This window comes from Festucalex cinctus, chromosome 4 (assembly GCF_051991245.1).
Source record: "Festucalex cinctus isolate MCC-2025b chromosome 4, RoL_Fcin_1.0, whole genome shotgun sequence".
Lineage (NCBI taxonomy): Eukaryota > Metazoa > Chordata > Actinopteri > Syngnathiformes > Syngnathidae > Festucalex > Festucalex cinctus.
The window spans coordinates 28,550,538-28,575,557 of record NC_135414.1 but is presented as its reverse complement, the minus strand read 5'-3'; the positions used below and the strand labels follow the sequence as shown (position 1 = coordinate 28,575,557).

At 38.0% G+C, this 25,020-nt stretch overlaps 2 protein-coding genes across 4 annotated transcripts; both read left to right on the top strand.

Moving 5' to 3' along the window:
- Positions 1 to 2,453: 2,453 nt before the first annotated feature.
- mc1r (melanocortin 1 receptor) lies at positions 2,454 to 5,756 on the top strand. The gene is made up of 2 exons (XM_077520087.1): positions 2,454 to 3,551; positions 5,534 to 5,756. The coding sequence occupies exon 1, from the start codon at positions 2,454 to 2,456 to the stop codon at positions 3,420 to 3,422; it is 969 nt and encodes a 322-aa protein (XP_077376213.1). The 3' UTR covers positions 3,423 to 3,551; positions 5,534 to 5,756.
- Positions 5,757 to 10,889: 5,133 nt separating this feature from the next.
- def8 (differentially expressed in FDCP 8 homolog) lies at positions 10,890 to 24,663 on the top strand. Of its 3 annotated transcripts, XM_077520084.1 has the most exons (13): positions 10,918 to 11,004; positions 12,548 to 12,604; positions 13,319 to 13,441; positions 16,005 to 16,099; positions 16,636 to 16,785; positions 16,944 to 17,085; positions 18,805 to 18,969; positions 20,297 to 20,424; positions 21,584 to 21,697; positions 21,776 to 21,856; positions 22,250 to 22,390; positions 22,661 to 22,770; positions 23,819 to 24,663. In XM_077520084.1, exons 1-13 carry the CDS (start codon positions 10,998 to 11,000, stop codon positions 23,895 to 23,897), a joined length of 1,392 nt encoding a protein of 463 aa, XP_077376210.1. In that variant the 5' UTR covers positions 10,918 to 10,997; the 3' UTR covers positions 23,898 to 24,663. The 3 variants fall into 3 exon arrangements, with proteins under 3 accessions (XP_077376211.1, XP_077376210.1, XP_077376212.1); XM_077520085.1 differs by lacking the exon at positions 12,548 to 12,604 and having other exon boundaries at positions 10,890 to 11,004; XM_077520086.1 differs by lacking the exons at positions 10,918 to 11,004; positions 12,548 to 12,604; positions 13,319 to 13,441 and adding an exon at positions 15,853 to 15,902.
- Positions 24,664 to 25,020: the final 357 nt, after the last annotated feature.

The window sequence follows — 25,020 nt, the reverse complement described above, 5'->3', positions numbered from 1 at the left end:
TTAAATACATCCAAAGTACATGTACGAGACGATCAAGAAATATTCTCGATTCACCCGAATTTGCATAGATATCATTCACAATACCGCCCCCCTTTTTTTTTCCCCCCATGTATTTGTTTTGTTACAGTAGTACATATATGTGCTATGATCTGCTATCTAAAACACTTGGAATGAAAAATCATTTCTGTTATCATAACATGTATTTTGCTTGGGTGAAATTTGACCCAGGGGCAAAAAAAAAAACAAAAAACAAAAAAAAAACGAGGTGTCAAAATAATCAAATATTTGGCAATTAATCAATTATCAAATGAATCAACTATTTTATTAATCAAGTTATCGTTTTAACTTAAAATTGTCAAAGTCCTCTTACTTCACCCTCTCAACAGTAATTATTATTCTATAATATCTGTAGTCACTCGTGAAAGCAGATGTCTTAATCAAAATAAGACATTAGCCCCAAAAAAAAATACGTGTAACTGAATCTGTTTCAAAAAGTACATGATCAAATTGACACATATAGGTGGCTAAAAAAAAAAAAAAAAAAAAAAAAATTCTATTGTCGACACCGGTTTGTTGTCGCTTTGCCCTTTGACATGTTCCCAACCCAATGTAAGCTTGCAAATGAGTCACACCCAAGTTCTTCCAACCGCCTCCCAGGGGTGGCGCTACACTGGGGGGCTAGAGGGTGCCACAGCCCTGACAGAAATCAACGTAGCTCCACTTAAGCCCCTACAGCATACCATTCAAAATGTATTTAGAAATGATTTCTCAGTCTCCACTTAGCTCCGGGAGAGAACAAATCCCGGAGCTGTGCCTGCTGCCTCCCATCTAAATTCGTCATCTCCAGTAAATCGTTTCCAATTGATTGTGTTCTAAAGAGCTCAAAAGCTGATTTTGTATTTGGACGTCACTCATCATAAGTGGGTGCGTTTATATGGTCACATTCTTTTCTATGTCTTTTGTGATCCAAAACATGTGACAGCACCTCACTGATAAAAGAAAACCTTTCCGTCGTTGTCATTTGCAGTTGCGCAAGGGCAGAAAAAGTGACTAATCATAATTCTTCCTGCCTTGAATTATGCCCCAGTTCCATCTAAAGAAAAACTAATCATGATCATGCCACCACCATGCTTCACTGTACTGTTGGAATGGTGTTCCTTTGCTGATGAGCAGTGTCGTGCGTGTGCACCAAACCAAAGTTTTGGAATTACGGCCAAAAAGTTTCGCCTCGGTTTTATGATACTGTAACACACTTACCCACATGTTTCAAGTGTGTCTAGTCTATACAAGATGTAGCTGGACTTCGATATTTTTCTTTGTAAAATAAGTAGGGGTGTCAAAATTTGTGCATTCATTTTGAGTTAATTTACAGTAACGTCACTCATATTTTTTTTTAACGTGATTAATGACCGCCCCCTTACTTAGAAAGCCTGTACTTGTGGAATTCCAGTCGCAACGCAGAAGACACATCCACGTCAAAATGTAGCAGTTATAAATGCAATAATAATGCATATATTTGTGGAGATTGGGGTCAAGGTCAAGTTGTAATTTCACAAGTTACTTCATGTAAAAGATTAGAAGCTCTTAATATGAAAAGAAAATGCACCGAGCTGTCACCAACGTCTTGCAAATGCAATTATGCCATCTGGTGGCGCAAAAATGACCTCAACACAAATCAATATTACACTCGTTTTTTTACAGTCCATCTTTTTCATTTTAACTCAATTTTATGAATTGTGAAATTACTGAATCAATGGCTAAAAGATGCAGTATATATCTATTAGTTTAACATTTTTCCACTTTTATGTTAAGAGTATGAAACTCAGAAAGAAATATTTTAATGTACATTTGGAACAGATGTAAAATTTGCGATTAACCGTGAGTTAACTTTTGAAGTCCTGAGATTAATAACGATTAAAACATTTTAATCGCCCGAGAGCCCTAAAAATAAGACTTCAAACTTGCCACCCAACCCCATTTATGTGAAGAACATTTGGCAAATGTTCTTGTGTGGCGCTTTCCCACCTGTTAAGGGACTCAAAGCATTTCACACTGACTTTGCATTCACCTGATGGTGCAACATCAGGAGCAACCAAAGGTTCGGCATCACCTCAACATGGTCACAAGGGTCAGGGATCAAACCCGCAAACTGGATTGGGAGACAACCACTCCACCTCTGAGCCATGGCATGATAGAGGATTGTTGTCACAAGAAACTGCTTGCCAGCAGTCCTGACATGAATGATGATCCATCTGATGCTGTGGAAGCTCTGCGGACCAAGACTTGTCAGATAAGACTCGGGCGGCTGATGAATACTGAACAGATCCCCCCCAAAAATGTATATATAACTAATGTGTCAACCAGAAAATAAAAAATCACAGTCTTCACATATTTCACCCCTGATTATGAGCAACTATGACTTAACTCTTCTTAAACTTTCCATTTCAGGAGCAATGGACTTTTCCAACAGTTCCCAGCACAACATCTTCATGCACCACGACTACCTGGGTGACTTCCTGCAAGACAATGACACTAACTCCAGTGGGGCGGAACCCAACTCGGGCTGCTTCCAGATCCAAATCCCACAGGAGCTCTTCCTGTCACTGGGCCTCATCAGCCTGGTGGAGAACATCCTCGTCATCGTGGCCATCATCAAGAACCGAAACCTCCACTCGCCCATGTACTACTTCATCTGCTGCCTGGCCGTGTCCGACATGCTGGTGAGCGTCAGCAACGTGGTGGAGACCATCGTGATGCTCCTGCACGACCACGGCCTTCTGGACGTGCAGCCGGGCATGCTGCGCCACCTGGACAACGTGATCGACGTGATGATCTGCAGCTCGGTGGTGTCGTCGCTGTCCTTCCTGAGCACCATCGCGGCCGACCGCTACGTCACCATCTTCTACGCGCTGCGCTACCACAGCATCATGACCACGCAGCGCGCCGTGGGCATCATCGCCGCCGTTTGGCTGGCCAGCGTCACCTCCAGCATCTTCTTCATCGTCTACCACACGGACAACGCCGTCATCGTGTGCCTGGTCACCTTCTTCTGCTCCAGCCTGGTCTTCAACGCGGTGCTGTACCTGCACATGTTCCTGCTGGCGCACATACACTCGCGCAGCATCGCCGTCAACTTCCGCAATAAGCGGCGCCCGTCCACCAGCATGAAGGGCGCCATCACGCTCACCATCCTGCTCGGTGTCTTCATCGTGTGCTGGGGACCTTTCTTCCTGCACCTCATTCTCATCCTGACCTGCCCTACCAGCCCCTTATGCAACTGTTTCTTCCTGAACTTTAACCTCTTCCTCATCCTGATCATCTGTAACTCGCTCATTGACCCTCTCATCTACGCCTACAGGAGCCAAGAGCTGCGCAAAACTCTTCAGGAGTTGCTCATGTGCAGCTGGTACTTCAGCGTTTGACGCTTATCACGGCAGAAGGAAGAACGACACAGCCGTTGTTACACTAACTGAAGCAGTCAGTTCGGAACGAAACCCTGACCTGGCTCGTGTTTTCTGATGAGGACATGTTTTTGCGACATGCTCAAACTGGTAAAATATTGACTTTCATTTCAACCTCAACAGAACAATACCGCACAAAAACTCAACATCATATGCTGTATTTTATCTTTAACTCACGAAATACATGTTTCTGGAACGTCTGATAGGGAACTCAAGCAGTTTCCTCTCATGATACTACACTGTGCAAGGCTCCAAATAAGCTGTTTCGTAGCGCCGTTTGTTCGTCAAAATTAGCATTTTGCGCCTCATCAAAATAGCAAAGAGCAAAACTGAGAAACACTTAGCTAGTTACACCACAGCTAGCTTCGGCTAGCTACTCGCGGTTATGTTATGGCGTTGATGCTCTTACTATGCCACATTTACTGTGGTGAAATTACAATGTAGGAACATATAATTAGCACCGAGACATAAAAGGAGCTGGCGTGCAGAATGAGGTGCTAGGAAGTTGGCGTATCTGGTGAGAGTATTGCCACATTGACTACTAGCGATGTTCAATCTTTTTTTTTTTTTTTACTCTGTCAGAGCAGAAAGAAGAGCCCATCCTCTTCTCTGCTCAAAGCTAGTCCGGTCTGGTCTGATCTGAACCGGCAAATAAGTTACAAGCCGTACTGATTTCCAAATTAACCTAAGATTGTCACGGCTAGCGTGTTTAACACCAGAAGTGCTTGGGTGATTAGTCCCCCCGCACCCCCACCTACTCTATTGTCAACGTGAAAGTAACAATTCTATATGGACCAGTCAAAGAGCATCAGCATATTATGCTCCACTCAAAAAGATTAAAAATTAACGCAATCATGTTCTTTTACAAAAATAGCATGAACTAGTTCAGGGATATTTATTGTCTATCCAAATGTGATTACGTGGAACCAATTGGCATAAAATGTTCCTTAAAAACAACTTCTATGATTCTACTTGGTCTTAATGCCAAACTCTTCTTTGTGTGTTTGTGGTAGCACAGATATAACCATGACCATAAAAAAGTGACGCCCGTGAAGAACAGAGCCTGATACGTCCGGTCATCTATTAAGTGCACATCTTTGTGGGTTTGAAATCCATTTGCACGCACATGTTCGCCGCGTACTGTGACTGGCAGCGCATGACTCTCAACTTTCATCTATTGTTGGATGGAATGTTCTCAGTTTGACTTTGCTCATAAAATGATCCAAATTGTCCACAAATCAAAAAGAAAGCTTAGATGAAATTAAGTGAAGACAAGCGGTTCAGATAATGGATGGATGAATGGTTAGGTTCAAATATGTTGGGAAAACATTACATATACAGTGCTGTAATGCCTGACAAACATTTAGTGAATGTATACAATAATGCTTTATTTTATGAGGTGCCAATTGGAAAGCAGCTAACGACTGTTGACAGATTTTTTTTTAATGCTTACTATTATAATTTTTCATTGAAGAAACGTTTCAAAGCAGTTTTTTTTTGTATTGTAGTCACATCAAACATTTTATATTTTAGCTAGCTAGCTAGCTAGCTAGCTAAAATATAAAATATAGCTAAAATATAGATAGATAGATAGATAGATAGATAGATAGATAGATAGATAGATAGATAGATAGATAGATAAGATAGATAGATAACCACCTAATGGACATTTTATATTTTCCACTAAAAACGGGATTTGTTTTTAAACTGTGGAGTGATGTTGTACTGGTTGAACGACCAGTTGACAGTCACATTACAACCCCACCAATGTATGCAGGTTTGCTTGAGTGCTTATTTTATGATTATACCCCAAAAGAACTACTCCATTTTGGAAGTGAGCCTCCTAACGCCGTACAACATGGAAGCTACCGTCGTTTTTCTTATCTTACTATCTACAGTACTGATATTTGATTGACATTTGAGTGGTGCGTTGTTTCAGAACATTCAGCGAACACACTCACAGTGTTCATGACAGTGGCTATTTTTTTACGATTTTGAGCCTCATTTTGTATATATGTACAACAATTCTTGTGGTGTCAAATTGCCAACATATATTAATTTCTGCTTTACAGGGTTTTTAATGCACTGCTCTGATTACTGGAAAGACACTTGCAAGTGGATTTGTTGCCGAGTAATTTACCTGTGTGATGTGTATCCAGATTTTGTCTGAGATGTTTTCTTAGTGATTGTCTTTGCAGCCATGTAAGTGAATGTATTTATTTAAGGTTACTGTAATGTCGGCCCAACACTACATGAGTGTAAATGCTGTGGTTATCATACACCTCATAGGCCAAGCCAAACTTGTAAAATACATACTTTATATTGATGATTGATGTTACGTAATCCTGTGTAAATGTAATCATTGTCACTTTGTCTCAAATAAAGAGACCGCGTCATAAAAAATTCCCTTATGTGCGTGTGTGAAAAATGTAAAAGTTCAAACACAAAAGCAGACAATTCATTTGAGTAAAATTGGGTTTTATTAAATCTCTGGTTCCAAGTTAAAGTAGTACTTTTCATTCAGAAAAGATAGTAAGTTATTATAAAATAAGCAAACAAGAGGCTGTCTATTATCTGTTCTCATTGCTGAGACAAGTCTAAGTCTAAGTCTAATGGGAATTTCCCAAGTGGTCCAGGACTTTTATTTATTTATTTATTTATTATTATTATTATTATTTTTTACAATAAATGTATTACTATGTGGAAATACCCATTAAAAATGTTACATCAAACATACATTTACATACTCATGCTACAAAACAAACTGACAAATACAAACACATAAGACCATCAAAAATAACATATTAGGTAGGTAGTTAGTTTAGTTAAGGTAATATTTTTGGTTATTGTTGAATTATTGTAGGGGCAGCAACAGTTGCAATTAACACATGCACATGTTCCTTAAGCATCCCAAAGACGTATTTATACATTTTTTTTGTATGTATTTAAGTTTTTATGCTAGAGCATACAGAAGAACGAAGAATTACAAAAACGGCCAGCAGATGGCAGCAGAGGATAATAGATCAACCAGGGCCATGATGAAAACAAGATTTTTTCCCCCGCACAATTCTAAGCAGATTTGTGAAAAATGATGAAACTTAGCTATATTCTAATGCTAATTGCTACAAAATGGAAACAGATAGAAATATACTTTCTTTTCCCGATGAAAGAAGAGACTCTAATCTTTCTTTTGGTAGGTTCCATGTTTTTATAGCAATAGAACACAATATTCTGTGGGCCTTGCAAAATCAGTCAAACTAAATAAAACAGCTGGGAGTGAAGGGGGTTGCTTCAATGAAAATGGCTGGGAGGGAATGAGTTGGAAAATCAATGTGTTTTTTCTTTACAATAAGATAGTTGCTCAGAGCTCAGGATTTATTTTAAAAAAAGCAGTTGTTTGGTTTTACATGGTTAGAAAATGCAGTGCCAGTGCCAAAAAGGCAGGCTGCTTGTTGGCCTGGCTCTATTCTAGTCTAAATGGCGCTTGCTGGCTTGTGCAGTTGTATTCTTCAAATATTTGTATAGTTGAGTACAGAGTACATATTAGAAAAATGGACGCCATTGAGCTGCCACTGCTTGTTGTTATCATATGAAAATTGGAATCACATCACTCCCTCGTGGCAAAGTCTTAAGGGCAGCAGGTAATCAACAGGCTCTTGTTGGATTCGTGATGCCGGTAGCGTGGCAAGAAAGGTTCGATTTAGTCGACCGTCCTTGAAGTCGCCTCTTTCAACTCAAACTACAATCACTCTTTCAAGATGCACTTCCATATCTGTCATGTGCTATGTGCCGAAAGCGCTTGTGTATTCCTGTTTTCATAGCAACTGATGCAGCGCTGCATAGTCTTCAATTGTCTGCCAAAGGGGGGGGGGGGGGTCTGCTTCTGTAGGATGCCTTTGGGCATCTTTGGGAAAGTTGCGCTAAAAATGGAATTAGTTTCAGACAATGTTCCAACACATGCGCGCATTTCTTGGACATTCAGGACTGCTTAGAGGCAAGCATCTCATTTGGATCTTCTGAGGTACACAAGTCAAAATGAGATGTTTATGTATGTAACATGCTGTGTATGTGTGCCTCTAATGTGTACCCCGAACATTGCTAATTGTAGAAAACCTCACTCACGAACTCAGTGTATGAATTGCAAAATGGTCGTTGAACTTAAAAATGCAACCAGTTCTGCTGATTAGGTCATACTTTTCAATCTGCTTTGACATAATTCTTTGGTTTTGGTAATACAATTTTTAGTGGCATCGGGTTGTCTGTACTGATAAGAAGAAAAAAAAAAAAGATGTGAATAACAGTAATTCGATGCACTGTTTATGCCTCGTCTGCACTAAGCGTTTTACACAAAGGCGTATTGAACATTTTGGCTTTTTTTTTTTTTTTTTAAACGCACCCTAACCTCTAAAGTCATCAGTTAGATGCGCCATTGACTTATAACACAAGTGAAGTGAAACGGTTTGAATTGAACCCATGATCAAGTGGTGTTGTCGTGCTGGTTGTAAATAACTAAAGGAAGGGAATTTCCAGTGGAGGTAATAAGATTTATTTTCCCCCAGAATAGAAATGAATAAACTGAAGTCTTGCTCCAATAAAAAAAAATAAAATAAAAATAAATACGCCTTTAGGTTTTAATTTTAAATACTTATTAAAATTGGAAGAAAAATTGAAAATATTCATACTTTTCTCTTGCTCTTCATAATCAGACTATTTAGACAGCCATGGGCTTTTTGCACTCAATTTGTCAGTAAGATAAATAAATAAATAAGTGTAGATTTTGACTTTTGAAAGACAACATTTTTATTTTGTTATTGGGGTCCATATGTAATTGTAGCATACATGTATGTATCTATGTATGATAGTAATATGTGCCTGCTTTGCTTCGCAAGCAGTAGCTCCCCGCGACCGCTTTGCTCCGCAGCAAGTCACGTAAATTAGCAAATACAACTCGGCCCAACGGAGTAACAAGTTTAAGCGGGTGAGGAGCAGTAATGGCTTGTTCATTTAGTCGCACAAAGCACCACTGTTCACAGCCAAGAAAATTATTCACAGTTAAGCTATCCAAACAATCAACTCACTCAAGCTTGGGATGTTTGGGCTATCCATTACAGAAAACAAAACTGTTATTTGTGTTCACCCTCTAGGGTCCAATCCCCGAGGGTGTACACAAATAACATATAAAACAAAACCTTATTTTAATGCAAAAGGATGATAAAAAAAAAAAAAGTGTGGTAAACTCATTAAGAAATACTTAACAGTCCTACAAGCATACAAGATCAAATCTTGTCCTTATTAGGGATAATCGAGGAGATAGAGCCCAGCTGACTTTTTTTGGGGAAGCGTGCACCCTGGACTGGTCGTCAGCCAATCGCAGGGTTTGGACAGACAAGCAACTGATGGCAATTTAGAGTCTTGGAATCAGGAATAAGGAAGACCGAGTCTCCACTGAAGTTCAAATCACAAACATCAGAAGTGGGAAGATGGCTAGCAATGAGTGTTTGAACTCAAAACAGTCAAGCAACATAGGTTGACAGTACTACTCACAGGCATTCATGGCATTGGGCAGACACCTCCAAAATGTCCAAATTTGGCCAATTTCCTAATTTTTGACAAGTAGTTTTGTTGAGGATTCAACCTCTCAACTGGTTATTTAGGATTGATTAACCACTACGGGGCGCTCCGGTAAGAGAGAATGTAGATTCTTCAGTTGAACTTGAACATTTAATCAACTCAAAATGCAGCCTTATTTGCATGTGCAGATTTACTGTATCTGGAGAAAGAAAGTAAAGAAAATAATCACATTTAAAACAGCTGTCTGTGCGCTTCTATCATTCAAAAGTAAATTACACTTTTAATGCCAATAAACTCAGATATATAAATGTTTCCAGGCTATTTTAAATGGAAACGTACTGTATTGTTGGACTACATTATTAACGAGTTACTAACAGGCACACATTAGCAGTTAACTATCAGCTACTGATAACAAAATGCAAACATTTGCCAAAAACGAACACATAAGTGACATTAACTCATACTTTCTTACTAAACACAAATAAGAATGTATCAGCACAAATTAGAAATTGGAACGAATCCGAATGGCCACTCATTTCGTCTCACTACTGCACGCTGCGATCTGAAAGACGGAAAACAGGAAGCGGAAATAAAGCGCGGCCTTTCAAATTAAAAGCATAGCATAGCGGTCCAAATAGATTGGATTTAGTGCATTTTTATTCCTTTTAATTTGGGGTGGTGTTTGAGGGGGTATGAGTATTATTCTATCTCAAACCACTCTATGAGAAATATCTCTTAGTGTCATGAAGTGCAGTTCTACACCACTGCAAACTTCAGCCATAGTAATGAACATATCGTCATATATACTCATAGCACAATGAATGTCATAACAGGAGTACACCAGTCATCCAAAGCACATTTTGAATGGCTAATGCAGAATTAAGGGTACATATTTTGCTTAATGGTTCATAACAGCCGGGAAGATCTCTTAGACAACTGTGTTTTAATGTATTATTTCCAAAATTAAAACATGTTTCGGTCGATCAAGCTGTGGAGCAATGTGGTGGTGCTTGACTAAGGTCCTAAATGGTTTCTGTCTGTGGTAAACTATATGTAGTGAAAAGTCACGGTATAATAGTGTCAGTCAGCAGTTGGACACATGCTTTGGAGACAAAAACAGCGTTTTGTAAGTTTCATACAACAACTTGAAACAGAGCATCTTTTCTTTGGAGAGAACACAAGCCTCAAATGGGGGGGAAAAAAAGCACACATTTATACCTTTACTGCACTAAATGATTACTATAGTACGTCACATCACTACCCATTTGGCATATTGGTAGAATGGAAAGCAGTTTTTTGTTGTTTTCTTGTTAAGTCAAAACAACAGAATGACTTTGAAAATTGCTTTTTCCGCTTATGCCATTTATTCCATGTTCCACATACCAGCAACAACTATTGCGGTGATATAATACATGCCTATCAGATGAAGAGCATTGAATTATTTCCTGTTAAAAAAAAAAAAAAAAAAAAAATGTTACGAGTAAAAGGCCATTGTCAGTGATGTGATGGATTGATTTTTATCGACAAGATTTTCTTGTCTGGTGAGAGCTTGTGTTCTGAAAGGGCACGGGAGATCGGAACAAGTGATTTACTTTCAAAATAAAACATCCTGTTGCATTGAAGTGCAAAAAAAAAAAAAAAGAAAGAAAAGAAAACATAGGACCGTATTGTGTTGTCAATTAAATTTGAACATGAAAAGAGTTATTTAAAATTAAATATATTACTTTTTTTTAAAACTCACGTTGTCATATAATCACAACAAGTTAACAACAGCATCTGACTGCAAGCTTGCGCCTGAATTTTATTTTGAAAATTTTGACAGGAAATGAAGCTTCTTTTTGAATGTCAATTTCACCAATTCTTTATACGTGTTGTTGATCGAGAGAAACAAGGCACGGCTTGCAGAACTGTTCACTTATCACCACGCGCGTCGAACATGAAACACAATTAAGAGGTGCCGATTCAATGACAAGTAAGATCAAAACTAACTCAACTAATGTCACAGCATTCCGTCCCGTTTAATTGGCTCACACAGTCTAGAATGAAAACATGACTGTTAGCTACGTTGCTTTAGCTTGTTGACATGCAATGATGTTGATGGGCCATGTCCGAGTTATGATAATACTTCAGTATATTAAATGACTCGTAGCAGTTACATTTTTTTCAGTCGCGCACATGAACGACATGTGTATTGCATTTGATGAGGATTCATTATGATTCCCTGCATACAGGCATTACAGATTTTAGTCCTGATGGTTGCTTGATAATTGTGCAATAATTATTTTTATTATATGAGACCCAATACGAAAGCTGCATCAAAACATATGCTTTGACAAGATAACGCACGGTTTTGATTGACGCTTGAGAGGTATTAATAACAATATGTTTAATATTGTGGTCGTAATTCATGGTATAGAAGAGATTTGCATTGCATCATATTGGGAGCTGTTTCTAATGTTTTCACCATTAAGGAGATAATAGGAACTTCCAATGATGCAGCGCTCCCATTCCAAAGGTACTCAATTGGATTTGTATCTATTGACAGTCTGGAAAGAAAAAAACAACAACACAGATGATGAGATCTTATGAGCCGGTACTATTGTCCATGATCATTATGCATAACTAGACTTTTGCAAGTTTGTTGTTCCGACCAGGGTTGTATGCCGATACCGATCATATAAGATCGGTCGATACTGATTCCAATACATATCACATGGATTAGCTGCATGTTTTTCCATTTTAGAACTGTTTTCTCATATTATAATCATTGATAAATCTCTCAATTATTGTTAGAATTCTTTAATCGTTTAGGACTTGAACTAGTTAATACTAAATCGGCAGCATCACATCTGGTTGCACTTAAGTGTTACACGCCATTGTTGGTCGGTTGCTTCAAGACGTGATTAATTGACAAGCGCTTCCACAAAACAGACACAAATCTACTGAACAATAGAGGTGTGCAAAATTTCCGATTCTTAGATTATTCACGATTCGGCCGTGCAACAATCGAGAACGATTCACAAACGTCCAAATTCCGATTATATAAATATGCCAAGGGAAGCGAAACGAGCGAAAAGTACGCGGAACTGAAACGCAGTAGCGCGCGCGGTCTTCGGGACGCTTTTTGGGACGGACCGAGAGTACACATCCACAACTCACGCCTCGAGATTCAAAACAACAACAAGCATGGCTGAGCTGACCAACCCACCTCTTCGTGAGATCAGACCTGCTCCGAAAAGGCAAACAACTTGAGGCGGAAGTATCAGCTAGCTGGCTGAAGTGCGTCGGTTAGCGTTCTACAGGGCGCCGCGCAGTGATACGAACGAACGAACAAAAAAGTAGTGGCTGGCGGTAATGGCGTCTGACTTTATTCAGAAAAGAGTATTGTGATGGAAATGTATCACGCTTTTGAAAACAAATAGTTTTTAGAAGAAAAACGCTTTATTTCCGAGACCCCAGCCATCTTGCTGGACTATTTTCTTTTTTTATTTTCTTCTCGTCCAACGTCGAACCAGAACTGGTGTCACCGAACGCTGTCAGAAAGAAGTCAGTGCTGATCGCACACACGGGAGGTGAGGATCAAATTGAGATTCATGTTAAAAAAGCCGAACGATCCCATTAATGTTTACACGTTCATGTTTACACAAGTTAAAAAGCAGAAAAGCACTTGAGGGTTTTTTTTTTTTGTACCTCTGAGAAACTTTAATGTTTACATGTTCATCTTTACACAACTTAAAAAGCAGGAAAGCACTTTTTTTTTTTAGGCATTTGTATTGAAGTAGTAGTTCACATTGTCTTTCATTTATACCTCAATGCACTTTTGAGTGGATAAAAATAATATATTTTTGCTCAGTGCTATGTTTTATTCTGTTGAAGACTGAATATACTTAAAAGCTGTTGTTACAGAATGAGGACTTGAGTATTTTATTTACTGTTTTGAACTGTTAACTTGATACTGAAATAGTAGTTTATGTAGGCCTGAGAGGACTTTTGTACTATTTTTGTAACTAATGTACGAAACATTAAAAGCACAAAAATACATTGTTTTTTTTCTGCTGCCTGGGGGGGTAATCAATAATCGTTTTATAATCGAATCGTAGCCTCTGAATCGTAATCGCAATCGAATCGTGAGGTGCCCCAAGATTCCCACCTCTACTGAACAACCTTATCAAGTTGCCAGTCAGGATAAGCACATCATCTTTATTTACCATAGAAACTTATCTGGTGAGGACCTCTGAGGCTTTGTTGGGCTCAAAATCACTTGAACTGTGTTCTGTCTCACTTAGATGTAGCCGATGAAATGGAGTACGACGAGAGACTGGCACACTTTCGCCAAACCCGACTCAATCCCTTCGATCGCGGAGAGGAAGAGGATGGTCCCCAAAGGTGCAAGACGCCCCCACAGCAGGGTACCGTAATATTTATCACCACATACTGTTTGCGTGTACTGTGGATTGTGACTTCACTTAAAGCTTACAGTTAAGAGTTTACATTTTTATTTGTTCTACCTCAGAGTAAATAAAAATAAAGAAGCAAACTAATTAGTTCTTCGTTGACTGAACAAACGTACCTTATTTCCTACTATGCATTTATTTTATTGCTCTTGGCGTGGCTCTAATTTAGGGATATGCTTAAAAAGTTGTTTTTAAACAAGCTGAACAAATTAGGTTTAAATGTGTAAATTTAACATTGGACAAAATGGGGGTAAAAAACATCTGCTCCAGGGTCAATCTTTATGGATCATTAAACCTTATCTGCTGTTAACAGAAAAGTAATAAAGCGCTCAATTATACTTAGCTGAATTTAAATCTAAGCTATGATTACTGTTGGTATTAAAAGAACAACAGGGGAAGGCATGCTAACCGCTAAGTTAGCATCCTGTTCTCTCTTACTTGGTGCGTATCTTACGCTTCATCACGACGACATTCATAAGACGTATTAGTTATTCGACGCCATGGAGGCGAGTATTAGTGATCTAGAGGTTAAACTCTGTGCGGATTTTAGCCGTGCTAGTTAGCCAGCCAAAGCTCGTAGCTTTTCGTGCAAGTTAGCTTAGTGCCTAGCATTTCCACGGTAGTTTCCGAGCAGGTGGGAAAGCAGACGACAGCTGACTATTCAACAAGATGTCATCAACAAGTTTAACAGTTTAAGTTTTGTGCAGCGATTTAGCCTAGAAAGTCAAATGTTTAAATAATTGTTACAGTATGATTTTGTTTTGGAATAAAGATTGTGTAAAAACGTTTTTTTTTTTTTTTAGGTTTATCTGACATAATATAAAAGAGTGTTGATTTTAGGTTTATTAATCAATTAAATGCCCATCCCTTCTCTGGACTGTAAATATTCTACATTTTAACTGGATCCCCTGGACATTATTTTTTGCTAAACGGGAAGGGGAAGTTCAATAGAGGGGAAACAGATGAAAAGTGCTGACATGATTTCATGCAGCCTGCGATTAGACCGCAGGAGAGAAAACAGTCTTTATTTAGTCGATGTGCTAAGACGTCTGTGCACTTTATTAATAATAATAGTCAGCATGCTTTGGAAAAATAAACATGTGGTGGTTTATAAAAAGTGAATAACACATTTTCGATTCATCATATTATTAGGGATGCTGCAAATGCATTTTGATTAGCCAGAGGAAATGAAAACCCGCGCTAACATTACTTTAATAACAGAAACACGTTAAAACAACATTAGTCGGCGAATTGCAACCGTTTTGACCGAAAGGTTAAGCTGTGCATATCGATGTTTTCAGCTTCATTGCCTGCTCGTGACATGTTTTGCTCAGAGGTGTACGCAGGTAACGCCGATTTTTCACTACTTGTCATTTGTGTTGTTGCAGCTAAGGGTTCTAGTAGGCCTTCTATGTTAAATCCTGCCAAAATGTATTGGGTTGTAAGACTATAAATCTCTGACTGACACAGAACTCCTTTAGTTGCAGTCACGTCCATTACTGTGGTCGTTCGACTTTCAAGTGCCCCAATTTATTTGAGTTTTTCATTCGCTTCAAAGGAGAAAGTTGATTTGTATGCATGTTTTGAGTTACAAGCATGGTCAGGGAACAAATTTAACGGTCAAGGTGCAACTGTTTTTAAGTTTTCCAAGAGTCAAGCAAAGCAGCTGCCAACGTCAATTTAATGAGGAGCAGGTGAAGAAACATAAATCAAAATAGAAATCTGATTCAAAATATATACTGCAAATCAAATTATAGCTGTTTTTATGTTCAGCGCTATTTAAATTTTTTTTTTTAATTATGATTTTAAATAACTGGGGACATTGGGATGAATAACTAATTATCATGAAACATGTTTAAATTTCTCAGGTTTTTTTCGTGGCTGAATATTACATCTACCTTAGGATTGTGCATTTTTTTTTAACAACTTTTTTTTGCTGGCCATAAAAATCTAACACAAGCTAGCTAAGATGAAATCCTCTGCGTGTGACCACAGTAACACTAAAAAAGTCATAATTACAATAAATGCAGTATTTGTGTAAAAACAAAAACAAAAAACAGGAAAATAAAACAATTGAATGAAAAGACTTCCTAGATTTTCTTCCTACCTGTTTGTAACTTATCCATATTGAATCCTCGACCCACTTTTGTGTCCTGACCCACCAGTTGAGAATAACTGCTCTCAAACTTTGAGGATATATTATCCCACTACAATTAGTCTCATCTCCATTTCAATATATAACACGTCGAAGAGAAACGTTGTGAAGCGGTTTCGTAACAGCTTGTAACTTATAGCCGCTCTAACAGTCACAAAGAGATGAAAGATCAAAGTTCAGCCAATTTGATGAGCAGCGCCTTTAATGATGCGGCGGTAGTTTGTCGCGCATTCTTCTGCTTATTTTAGAATCTTTTACAAAGTGAGTCAACGCATGCAAAGGCACTTTAGTGACAAGTCGTGTGTGAACGTAGCATTTTGTTTGGTCTTTTTTATTATTATTATTATTATTATTTTTTTGCAGAAGACAGACAGGAGCTGTTTTCTGGGACCAGAATCCAAAGTTCAGACAGAACCATGGCTCTTGGTCTAGCTGAGGACCACTTCTCAAGACCTGTGGTAAGCGAGCAGTGCACTTTCTTTTTTTTTTTTTTATTGCCATTGTATCATATTCAAATGAATTTGGTTGCTAAGTGATTAGGACTGTGATGTCACACCAAAGTCAAGATTCAATTTTATTTCTCAAATTCTGACTCATGGTAGCCAAAATACTCCACTACTACTACTGACCTTACAATTACATGCTTGTTCGAAGTACCTGCCATGTTTCTTCCTCTCCGTTCTCCTCACATAGTCAAACTAGCATGAGTGGTAGCCACTATTTAGCACACTCCAGTCAGATGACTAGCACTGGAAAAGTAGTCACATGACACACAGTTGAAGGAGGTTTACTGTAGAAATATATCTCCAATCAAGCTTACCTTGTTTCTTTTTAAGTGATAATGACAAAGTAATGATAATATTTCTTATAAGGAGTTTGGTAGCGCCATGAGGTATTATTATGGCTGTATCTGGTTTGGAGGCAGGACATGTCACGGTTCTGCCAATATAGGGGGCAACACATTTACGATTTTCACCGTATTCTTTGGCCACAGGGTTCATTTGTGGCCTCCGACATAGAGCAACTGAAACTGGCCATTGAGGAGTGCAAGAAGCTGATCTTGGAGCTGCCGGAGCACTCGGAAAGACAAAAGGACACGGTGGTGAAACTGATCCATCTTCGACTCAAACTGCAGGAGCTGAAGGTTGCTTCCTTCAATGTCAAACTCCTCTCTTATTGTTATTCAATGATGTGCAGTGGTGTATAATACGTGCAATATTTTCAATTTCAATACATTTTATGCTTACAATTTTTGTGTGTTTCTTCAATACTGTATCGTTGTTGACAATCCGTCTCCTCCAGGATCCTGATGAGGATGAGCCGAATCTGAGAATGGTTCTCGAGCACCGATTCTCCAAGGAAAAGAGCAAGAGTGTCAAATATACCTGTGACAAATGTAGTACCATCATCTGGGGCCTGATCCAGACTTGGTACACCTGCACAGGTGAGACACTCAAATCAGCTGCACAGAACTGTGTTTAAATTAAAAACAAAAAAAACAAAACAAAACAAAAAAACATCCACTTCATTAGGTGCACCCATTACAAAAATAAAAATAAAAAATAATGTCAAATTTTATAGCTCAGTGCTGACATTTACTGAGGTGGTGTTCTACTTAGGCAGTTTCTAAAAAAAACAAAAACAAAAAAAAACAAACATTGGGGGCATTATTTTTTTTTTGCCACTTTTGGAAACTTTGTGCAACTTGCAATTTTTCTCACAGTATTCCTTCTTTTCCCAGATATTGATTCTAAGAGTGTGACGATATATCCATATCGTGATAAATCGTGATACTTTGTCTCCCGATAGATTATCGATACATCTACTCGAGTATCACAATATTTGTAGTTAATATACAGCCACTATAACAGCTCCATTACTTCGTTACTTATTGAGCAAATACTTGGCGGGCCACTAGGGCGGGGGGCCTCATAAGAGTGGCGGGGAAATGGACGAAAGTCTTAAGGCGAAGAAGACTTAGTTGTATTATTATTATTACTATTATTATTATTATTATTATTTTATTTTTTTAATATAGATTTTATATGTATTATATATATTTATATATTATATTTACATTTATTTATATTATTTTTATTATAATATGAATTATTATTTTATTCCTATTTATTATTATTATTTATTTATTATTATTATTATTATTAATATTAATATTATTTTATTATTAGTTTTATCGTAGATTATCGTGGATTTATTACCTGAGTAATATATCAATAATTGTGGTATCGTCATATCATGAGATAATCGTTATCGTGATCCTTGTATCGCATATCGTATTTGTATTGTGAGCTAGCCATAGGTTCACACCCCTAGTTGATGCCTGCATTTCCAAGAGATGTTTCCAATGATCTCTCATGCACATAGCTACTGTATTTTTCATAGTATAAGTCGTTCCGGGGTATTAAGTCGCACCTGTCAAAAAAATGCATCATGAAGAAAAAAAAAACAAAACTTCACCTTCTTTAGCATGTAGATGCCGAACTTGTGGATGCCACTTGCTAAAGCAGGTGGTGGTAATGTACCTTGCTAAATAAAGTATTTGCCAAACACAAAAAGAAAGTAGAAGAAATGGAAGAAGTCTAATTTGTGATGTATTGCCAACAACATGGTTAGGGAACGGGGATTTTGGGTGTGACTCCAAGCACTACTGTTCTTGGTCTTGTGACTTTTACTCCAACGTGATTATAATTATCACATGTACACAAACTTGACTGCAGTTGTCACTTTTTATGGCTTTCTATTCAGATCTCAATTTTCCCTCCACAACGACAACATCTTCTTGCAGTGCTTCAACTTCCTTAATGGACTTTTGCACTATTCTAGTATCATAAACTATGTGAATTGTTGCCCATTCGGCATCCATTGCAGCCTGGACATCCTGGAAGGGGGGTTACCACATCTGTGGCCCATTCTCAAGGTTTCTTTTTTCTTTTTCTTTTTCTTTTTCAGATTTTTTATTTTTATTTTATTTTTTTAAGTTTTTCCCTTGCCCTTTTGTGGGTTGTCGTTGGTATTTGTCTACAGTGGGCATGTGAAGCCCTTTGAGACTTTTGTGTGATTAAGTGCTACATAAATAAACTTGACTTGACAATTGTCCCATTTGAGAGTACCAGTTCTTCATATCAAATTCTCTCTTCTTCAGGTTGCTATTACCGCTGCCATAGTAAGTGTATGAACCTGATCACGAAGCCCTGTGTGAGGTCAAAGGTCAGCCATCAGTCCGAGTACGAGCTCAGCATCTGCCCCGAGATCGGACTGGACCGCCAAGACTACCGTTGTGCAGAATGCCGTTCACCGATTTCACTGAGTGAGTACGAATGTGCGGTGAGCTTTCTACCGCGGAGTTCAGAAAAAAATAAAAATAAAATAAAAATTCACAGATCTGATACCAAATTTTATGCCAAGTCACAACATTCAACTAATGTTTTTCATATTTCTGTAATGGTTTTTTTCCATGCCAAACCAAGTTTCACCTAGAAAAATACTTCTCCATCATGACCAACATTGAAATATAGTAGCTAAGTAGGCCGTTTTATTCCTTAACTCATTCACTGCCATTGACGGAAAAAGATGTCAAATGATGCATTTTTGCTGGGCTGGCAGTGAATGTGTTAAAAGTAATATTGTAAGCCATTTTTAACATTACGAGGCATAAAAATGAGAAAATATAAAAACCGTTTTATGTGCAGCTTATATAGTCCATATGCTGCCATATTTTTTCCCCACAAAAAAACAGCTTTTGAACTTTTATTTCCACTATATTTCATCCAAAGCAAAGCAAATAACAAAACAAAAAATAAATAAAAGAGAATCTCCTTATGCAGCCATCACTGGTGAATTTTTTTGCCAGTCATCCTCTGTAGCGTTTTTGTTTCCAAAAAAGATTATCAGATCTTTCCTCAAGTGAAAGTTGTTTCATTCATATTTTTTTTTTTTATTTCTTCTGTCACAAGATGCAATTCTTGGTTTCCTCCTGTTTTTTTTGGTCAAGGAATATTGCTTCAAATTTGAGCCGTGTGTTGATGAAGTGTGATTTCAGCCCAGCGGTCTGAATATCAAAGCGGCGTGGGTAAATAAATGACCAGAACTGATTCTTTTGAGGCCTTGTTATCGAGCCAATACATGTTTTGCAGTGATTGTTGCAAAAAACATTTAGCTACAATTTTTTAAACTTGTATGTGTGATACCCTTTTAATATATGATAAAACGGTTTTTATATTTTCTCATTTTTATGCCTCGTTGTAATGTTAAAAATGTGAGCACAAATGACATATTTTTCAAAGAGGAAGTAGTGTTCTTGCAACGGACATCAACTCCATGACACGGAATAAAACAACCTGGATCTAATCAAATTGACGATATCGGGCTTTTTTTTAAATTTTTTTATTTTTTTTAAATAATGATCTCATAATGATCCAGAACCACATTAAGAAATCATTCTTTGTTATACAAATTTGATGAGGGAAAAAAAAAAAAACTTGAATTCCATCAAATAGGTCAAGAAGTCGTAATGTTGTTGAAAGACAACGACTTGTATTTTGTTTAATTCAGTTTGCTATTCTCATGAATCACTATGCCTATAATATATGCACTATTCGGAAATGTCGTTTAATGCATCATGTCCAATTTGGTAGGGGGCGTACCAAGTGAAGCCAGGCAATGTGACTACACTGGCCAGTATTTCTGCAGTGCGTGTCACTGGAATGACACGGCCATCCTCCCGGCACGAGTTATCCACAACTGGGAGTTTGAACCACGCAAGGTACACCCACCCTCAAATACTTCCTGTCTGCTCTGTAAAAGAGAGGGGAGAGTTTAAAGCGAGGTCAGCACTTACTTAGATAAAGTACCAACGGAGAGCCAATAACGGAATCATCTGGAGTTCGGTAAAACTTTAGAGTTTTTCCTGTAGTGCTGCATGCAGCTAGTTGGATTTATAATTTTAAACGAATTACACAGCCTCATGTGACGCATTTTCCAATTTGGAGAAGGGCATCTACGGTCAGCACAAAGTAAAAGTAAAGTCACATGACGTGTTGGCAGTGTGAACGTGATCGTCTGTTGTGTGTAGTAAGGTGTGTAACGAAAACGGCAATATCACAATAATTAAAACTGCCACAATATGTCGTAGTTATGTACAAAGGTTATGCACATCTGTTGCTAAAAAAAAAAAAGAAAGGAAAAAAAAGAAGAAGAAAAGGTCAGGTTGATTTCAATTTGTGCAGTTCGAGCACCCTCTGGTGGCTATTTTGTTTTATTGCGGTTTAATTTTCACATAAAATCACTGTAGGTTGTTTATATGCATTGCTGTAATGTACAAAAGCACACTATTGTTTTTTTTTTTTTTTTTTTTAATGAGCTCTTTTTTTTGTACAATATTTTGATAATTATTGTTACATCCCTATGTGTAGTAGTTTTCATACTCAACATACATTAAAGGGGACTTCAGCCGCCCCAACCATCCACCCCCGTTTTTTTTTTTTTTTTTTTTTTTTAACAATAATATGTTCTATGCAGCCCCGCTGGTGTAAATATGGTATTCTGGTTAATATTGCATGAGTGTAATATGAGTTAAGCAGCAAAATCCAGCTGTTTTTTATCCATCTCAGGTGGCGGACATTTTGTCACTTTCTGTCAACTCAAGATTAAATCAATGTTGCTCTCAGGTAACAACCAATCACAATTCAGCTTCAGAAAACAGGTGAGGTCTTATTGTTGTTGCCTGAGCTCCGTGCAACATTGATGTCAACTTCAGTCAACATCAAGTGGCAAAATGGCCGCCCCCTGAGATGGATAAAAAGACTGCAGTTTTAATTCCACAAATGTAATATTAATCATCAGAATGTCATGTTTAGACTAGTGAGGTGACATATGAAGAAATGTTTACGGTTGACTTTGACTTGAATCTGTTCTTCATGCAGGTTTGTCGATCATCACTGCGCTACCTGGCCCTGATGATGTCACGGCCCGTGCTGAAGCTGAAAGAAATCAACCCGCTGCTTTTTAACTTTGTAGAGGAACTGGTCGAGATCAGAGTCAGTTGGCAGGAAATTGCTTTTAATTTGAAGACCTCCAGGATTGTATAGCTAAGTGTCAGTTTTTGGTGTTTGCAGAAACTTCGTCAAGATATTCTACTGATGAAACCGTATTTCATTACCTGCAAGGAGGCCATGGAGGCGCGACTTTTACTCCAGGTAGGCATGCACAATAGATGCAGTGTAGAATGTCCTGTACAGCAGCACCATCTAGTGGGCAAACAATATTACTCAAACTTATACTGTATCCTCATTCATTGGAATATTTTGTAGCAACTCTAGCTCACCGGGCAAACGGTAGGGTACACTTTAAACTGGTCACCAGCCAATTGGAGGGTAAAAACAGATAAACAGCCGTTGACGAACTAGCTCGAGTCTTACAAGAACATCACACAACCAATGAAATCCTCAAAATACAAACTTAAATTGGAAAATGAAACAAAATGTACCCAGCTAAGTCCAAGGCAAGCTTGATCAGTTTTTGTTTTTAAAATCTCTGTCTCATACTCTTTCTAAGATATATTTTTTTTTATGTATGTTTTTGGGTTCCAGCTTCAGGACCGCCAGCACTTTGTGGAGAACGATGACATGTACTCGCTGCAAGATTTGATTGACATCTCCAGTGGGCGACTCAGCTGCTCCCTCACAGAAGTCCACACCACATTCGCAAAACACATCAAGCTGGACTGCGACGTGAGACCCCACAAAAAAAAACAAAAAAAACACAATTGACACTTTTCACTTGAAACTATTATCTTTTTTTATTGAACTATTCAATAATAATGTTAGTTACACTTGGAAAATCTAATGAAAACCGATACAAGAGTCTTTGCCTTTATAAAGTTAATGATGCTCAATTTCAGTCGACTTGTTGTACTGAAATTCAGCATTGTGCAGGTGCACCTATAGAAGTAGCCTGGTGAGTGCTCGCTAACACTTTGTTTTCACGTTCCGTACCTGCAGCGTTGCCAGGCCAAAGGCTTTGTGTGTGAGCTGTGTAAGGAGGGCGACATCCTCTTTCCTTTTGACAGTCACACCTCCGTTTGTCACGACTGCTCAGCTGTCTTCCACAGGTTTGTCATTAACGCTCAGACAATTTTGAATGGAAGAAAGAAAAAAAAAAAGTACGTTCTTGTGCGTAAGTCAGATAAAGGGGCACAGCTGTGCTCGACATGCGCGTTCTCCTCACTGATCTATATAGAATACGACTGGGTAGCCAATAGAGTGACTTTTGAGGTTGCGAGGCCGCCATATTGCTCCTCCCAAGAAACGTTTCTCGCCATACGATCCTATACATTTACAGTATTGAAATTGGAGAACATTTGGAGACAGTACTTAGTAGGAACAGCATGATATATTGTGTTTTAAATTTATTAAACATAAACAAGAGGACTGAAGACATTTTACAACTTGCTTGAAACACATGTATAAATTATATGCGTAATGATGTTTAGTACAGGAGGAAACTTGTATTTTATTTTTTATTTTTTTTAATTAAAGAATTACAACTATACTTCAACAAAAGATGCCAAATCTAATATTGGGGTCTAAGGAACTGAGCGATAAGAAAAAGGTAGTCTTCAAAGCAGTGCATACCGTCCACTTGTTAATTTATTTTTATTTATTTTTTTACTTGTTAAAAAAATAGTGACCACCCTGGCACAAACCATCCACCCCGCCTCCGGCCTTTACACTAACTGCCTACGAGCTGTATATGCCTATATAGTATAGTAGTCTGCTCGCGAGGTGGGAGTAACAAGATGGCCGCCCTGTGACTTCAACGGCTTGCACTGGCGTGTAATGGGCCATTGGCTATCCAGTCATATATACAGGTCGCTCCCTCATTCTTTGTACACAATATGGGTGGAGCAAATCAACCCCTTCCAACATTCTGATGCACCTTACAGTTTTTCTTTTTTCTTTTTATGCAATCCTTATTAATGTATGTATTCTTCTCACATTCCAAAATCACCTATCGTAGGTTCATTGAACACTCTAAATAGTACATCGATGTAAATTGCCTGTTTGAACCAATTAGGATCGCAATAATTGCGCGCTAGTTTTATCGGTCTAACGCCACCATCAATATGTTGAATTGATAACGTACCTTTCTCTCTTTAGGGATTGTTACTATGACAACTCGACAACGTGTCCACGGTGTACCCGGATGACTGAGCGTAAACAGGATGAAGATGCATGAAGGATCTTGTAATTGACACTTTTCTGAAAAAAAGGTTGTCAACAAAGAGGAAACCTGGTAGAGTAGCAACTAAAATTTTATCGTCTCCTGCTTTATATTGTCTTTATCATCTTGCACGTTACATGCAGGAGTTAAAAGCATCAATCATATGATGTAATGATTGCTACAAATCAAAACTGTAATGTAAAGATGAAGATGCTACGTACATATCCAGTGCTGGTCTGTCCATTTAACATGAAAGCAACTGTATGCATTTTTGACGATAAAAGTTACAGGGTTGTTTGTTCGTCATTCCTCAGTGTATAATTTGAATTAAATATGGTCAAAGTGTGCTTGATTTTGTTAGGATACGTGTAAAGCTTTCATTCCCAATGACGGAATTAATTCCAGATAATTGCACCCGAGTGTATCAAACCCAGTCGATGTGAAAACGTGCACATGATGTGCCTATATGAGGTTACGAGGAGCTGTTGACCAAATGTCATAATTCACTTGGCAATGTGTTAATGTTTTTTTTTTATCATAATATACCTACAGCACATTTTATCCAAAGGATGTCCGAAGACACCTTTTGACCATGTGTAAATGTTGACCTAAAATATTTGTTTTAAAATAATGACTCTTTGCTGTGTTATTTTTCAGCATGATGCACTGTTTATTGTTGTCCCCCAAAATGATGGACATCAGTGATGTCAGTGAATTGTATTCCCTTGTCAATACTATGTTGAGTGATGCATGAATAAAATATTTGAAGTTATCGCTAAAATCATTGCCCCTTCTATCGTTCTAGAGAAGTTCTTATGCGAATGAGAGGGTCTGTAGTGTGCCAAAAGAGCTTATCATTGGTCCAAAAAATACTTGTTTATTAAAATATATCTCATAATAGACTGCCAGCGACATAGACCAGTCCAACAAACAAAAAATATATAAATGGTAAATGATCTGAGTTTATATTAGTGCTTTGTACCTTTCAATCGGTGCCACAAGATGGTACCAGAACTGTTTATGTTCAAGTTCAATCACTTAAACGACAACAAAAAGCCACCAGATGGCAGATTGTGACGATTTAGTTCACCGAGGACAATTTTTCAAGTGTTTACATATTCAAGAGAACACCTTTACT

Excerpts from the sequence above, each read along its gene's own strand:
- mc1r (XM_077520087.1), top strand. The coding sequence starts at position 2,454 with ATGGACTTTTCCAACAGTTCCCAGCACAACATCTTCATGCACCACGAC.
- def8 (XM_077520084.1), top strand. Across the intron at positions 13,442-16,004 it reads CAAGACGCCCCCACAGCAGG|AAGACAGACAGGAGCTGTTT; the intron begins GTACCGTAATAT and ends ATTTTTTTGCAG. Across the intron at positions 20,425-21,583 it reads GGGAGTTTGAACCACGCAAG|GTTTGTCGATCATCACTGCG; the intron begins GTACACCCACCC and ends TTCTTCATGCAG.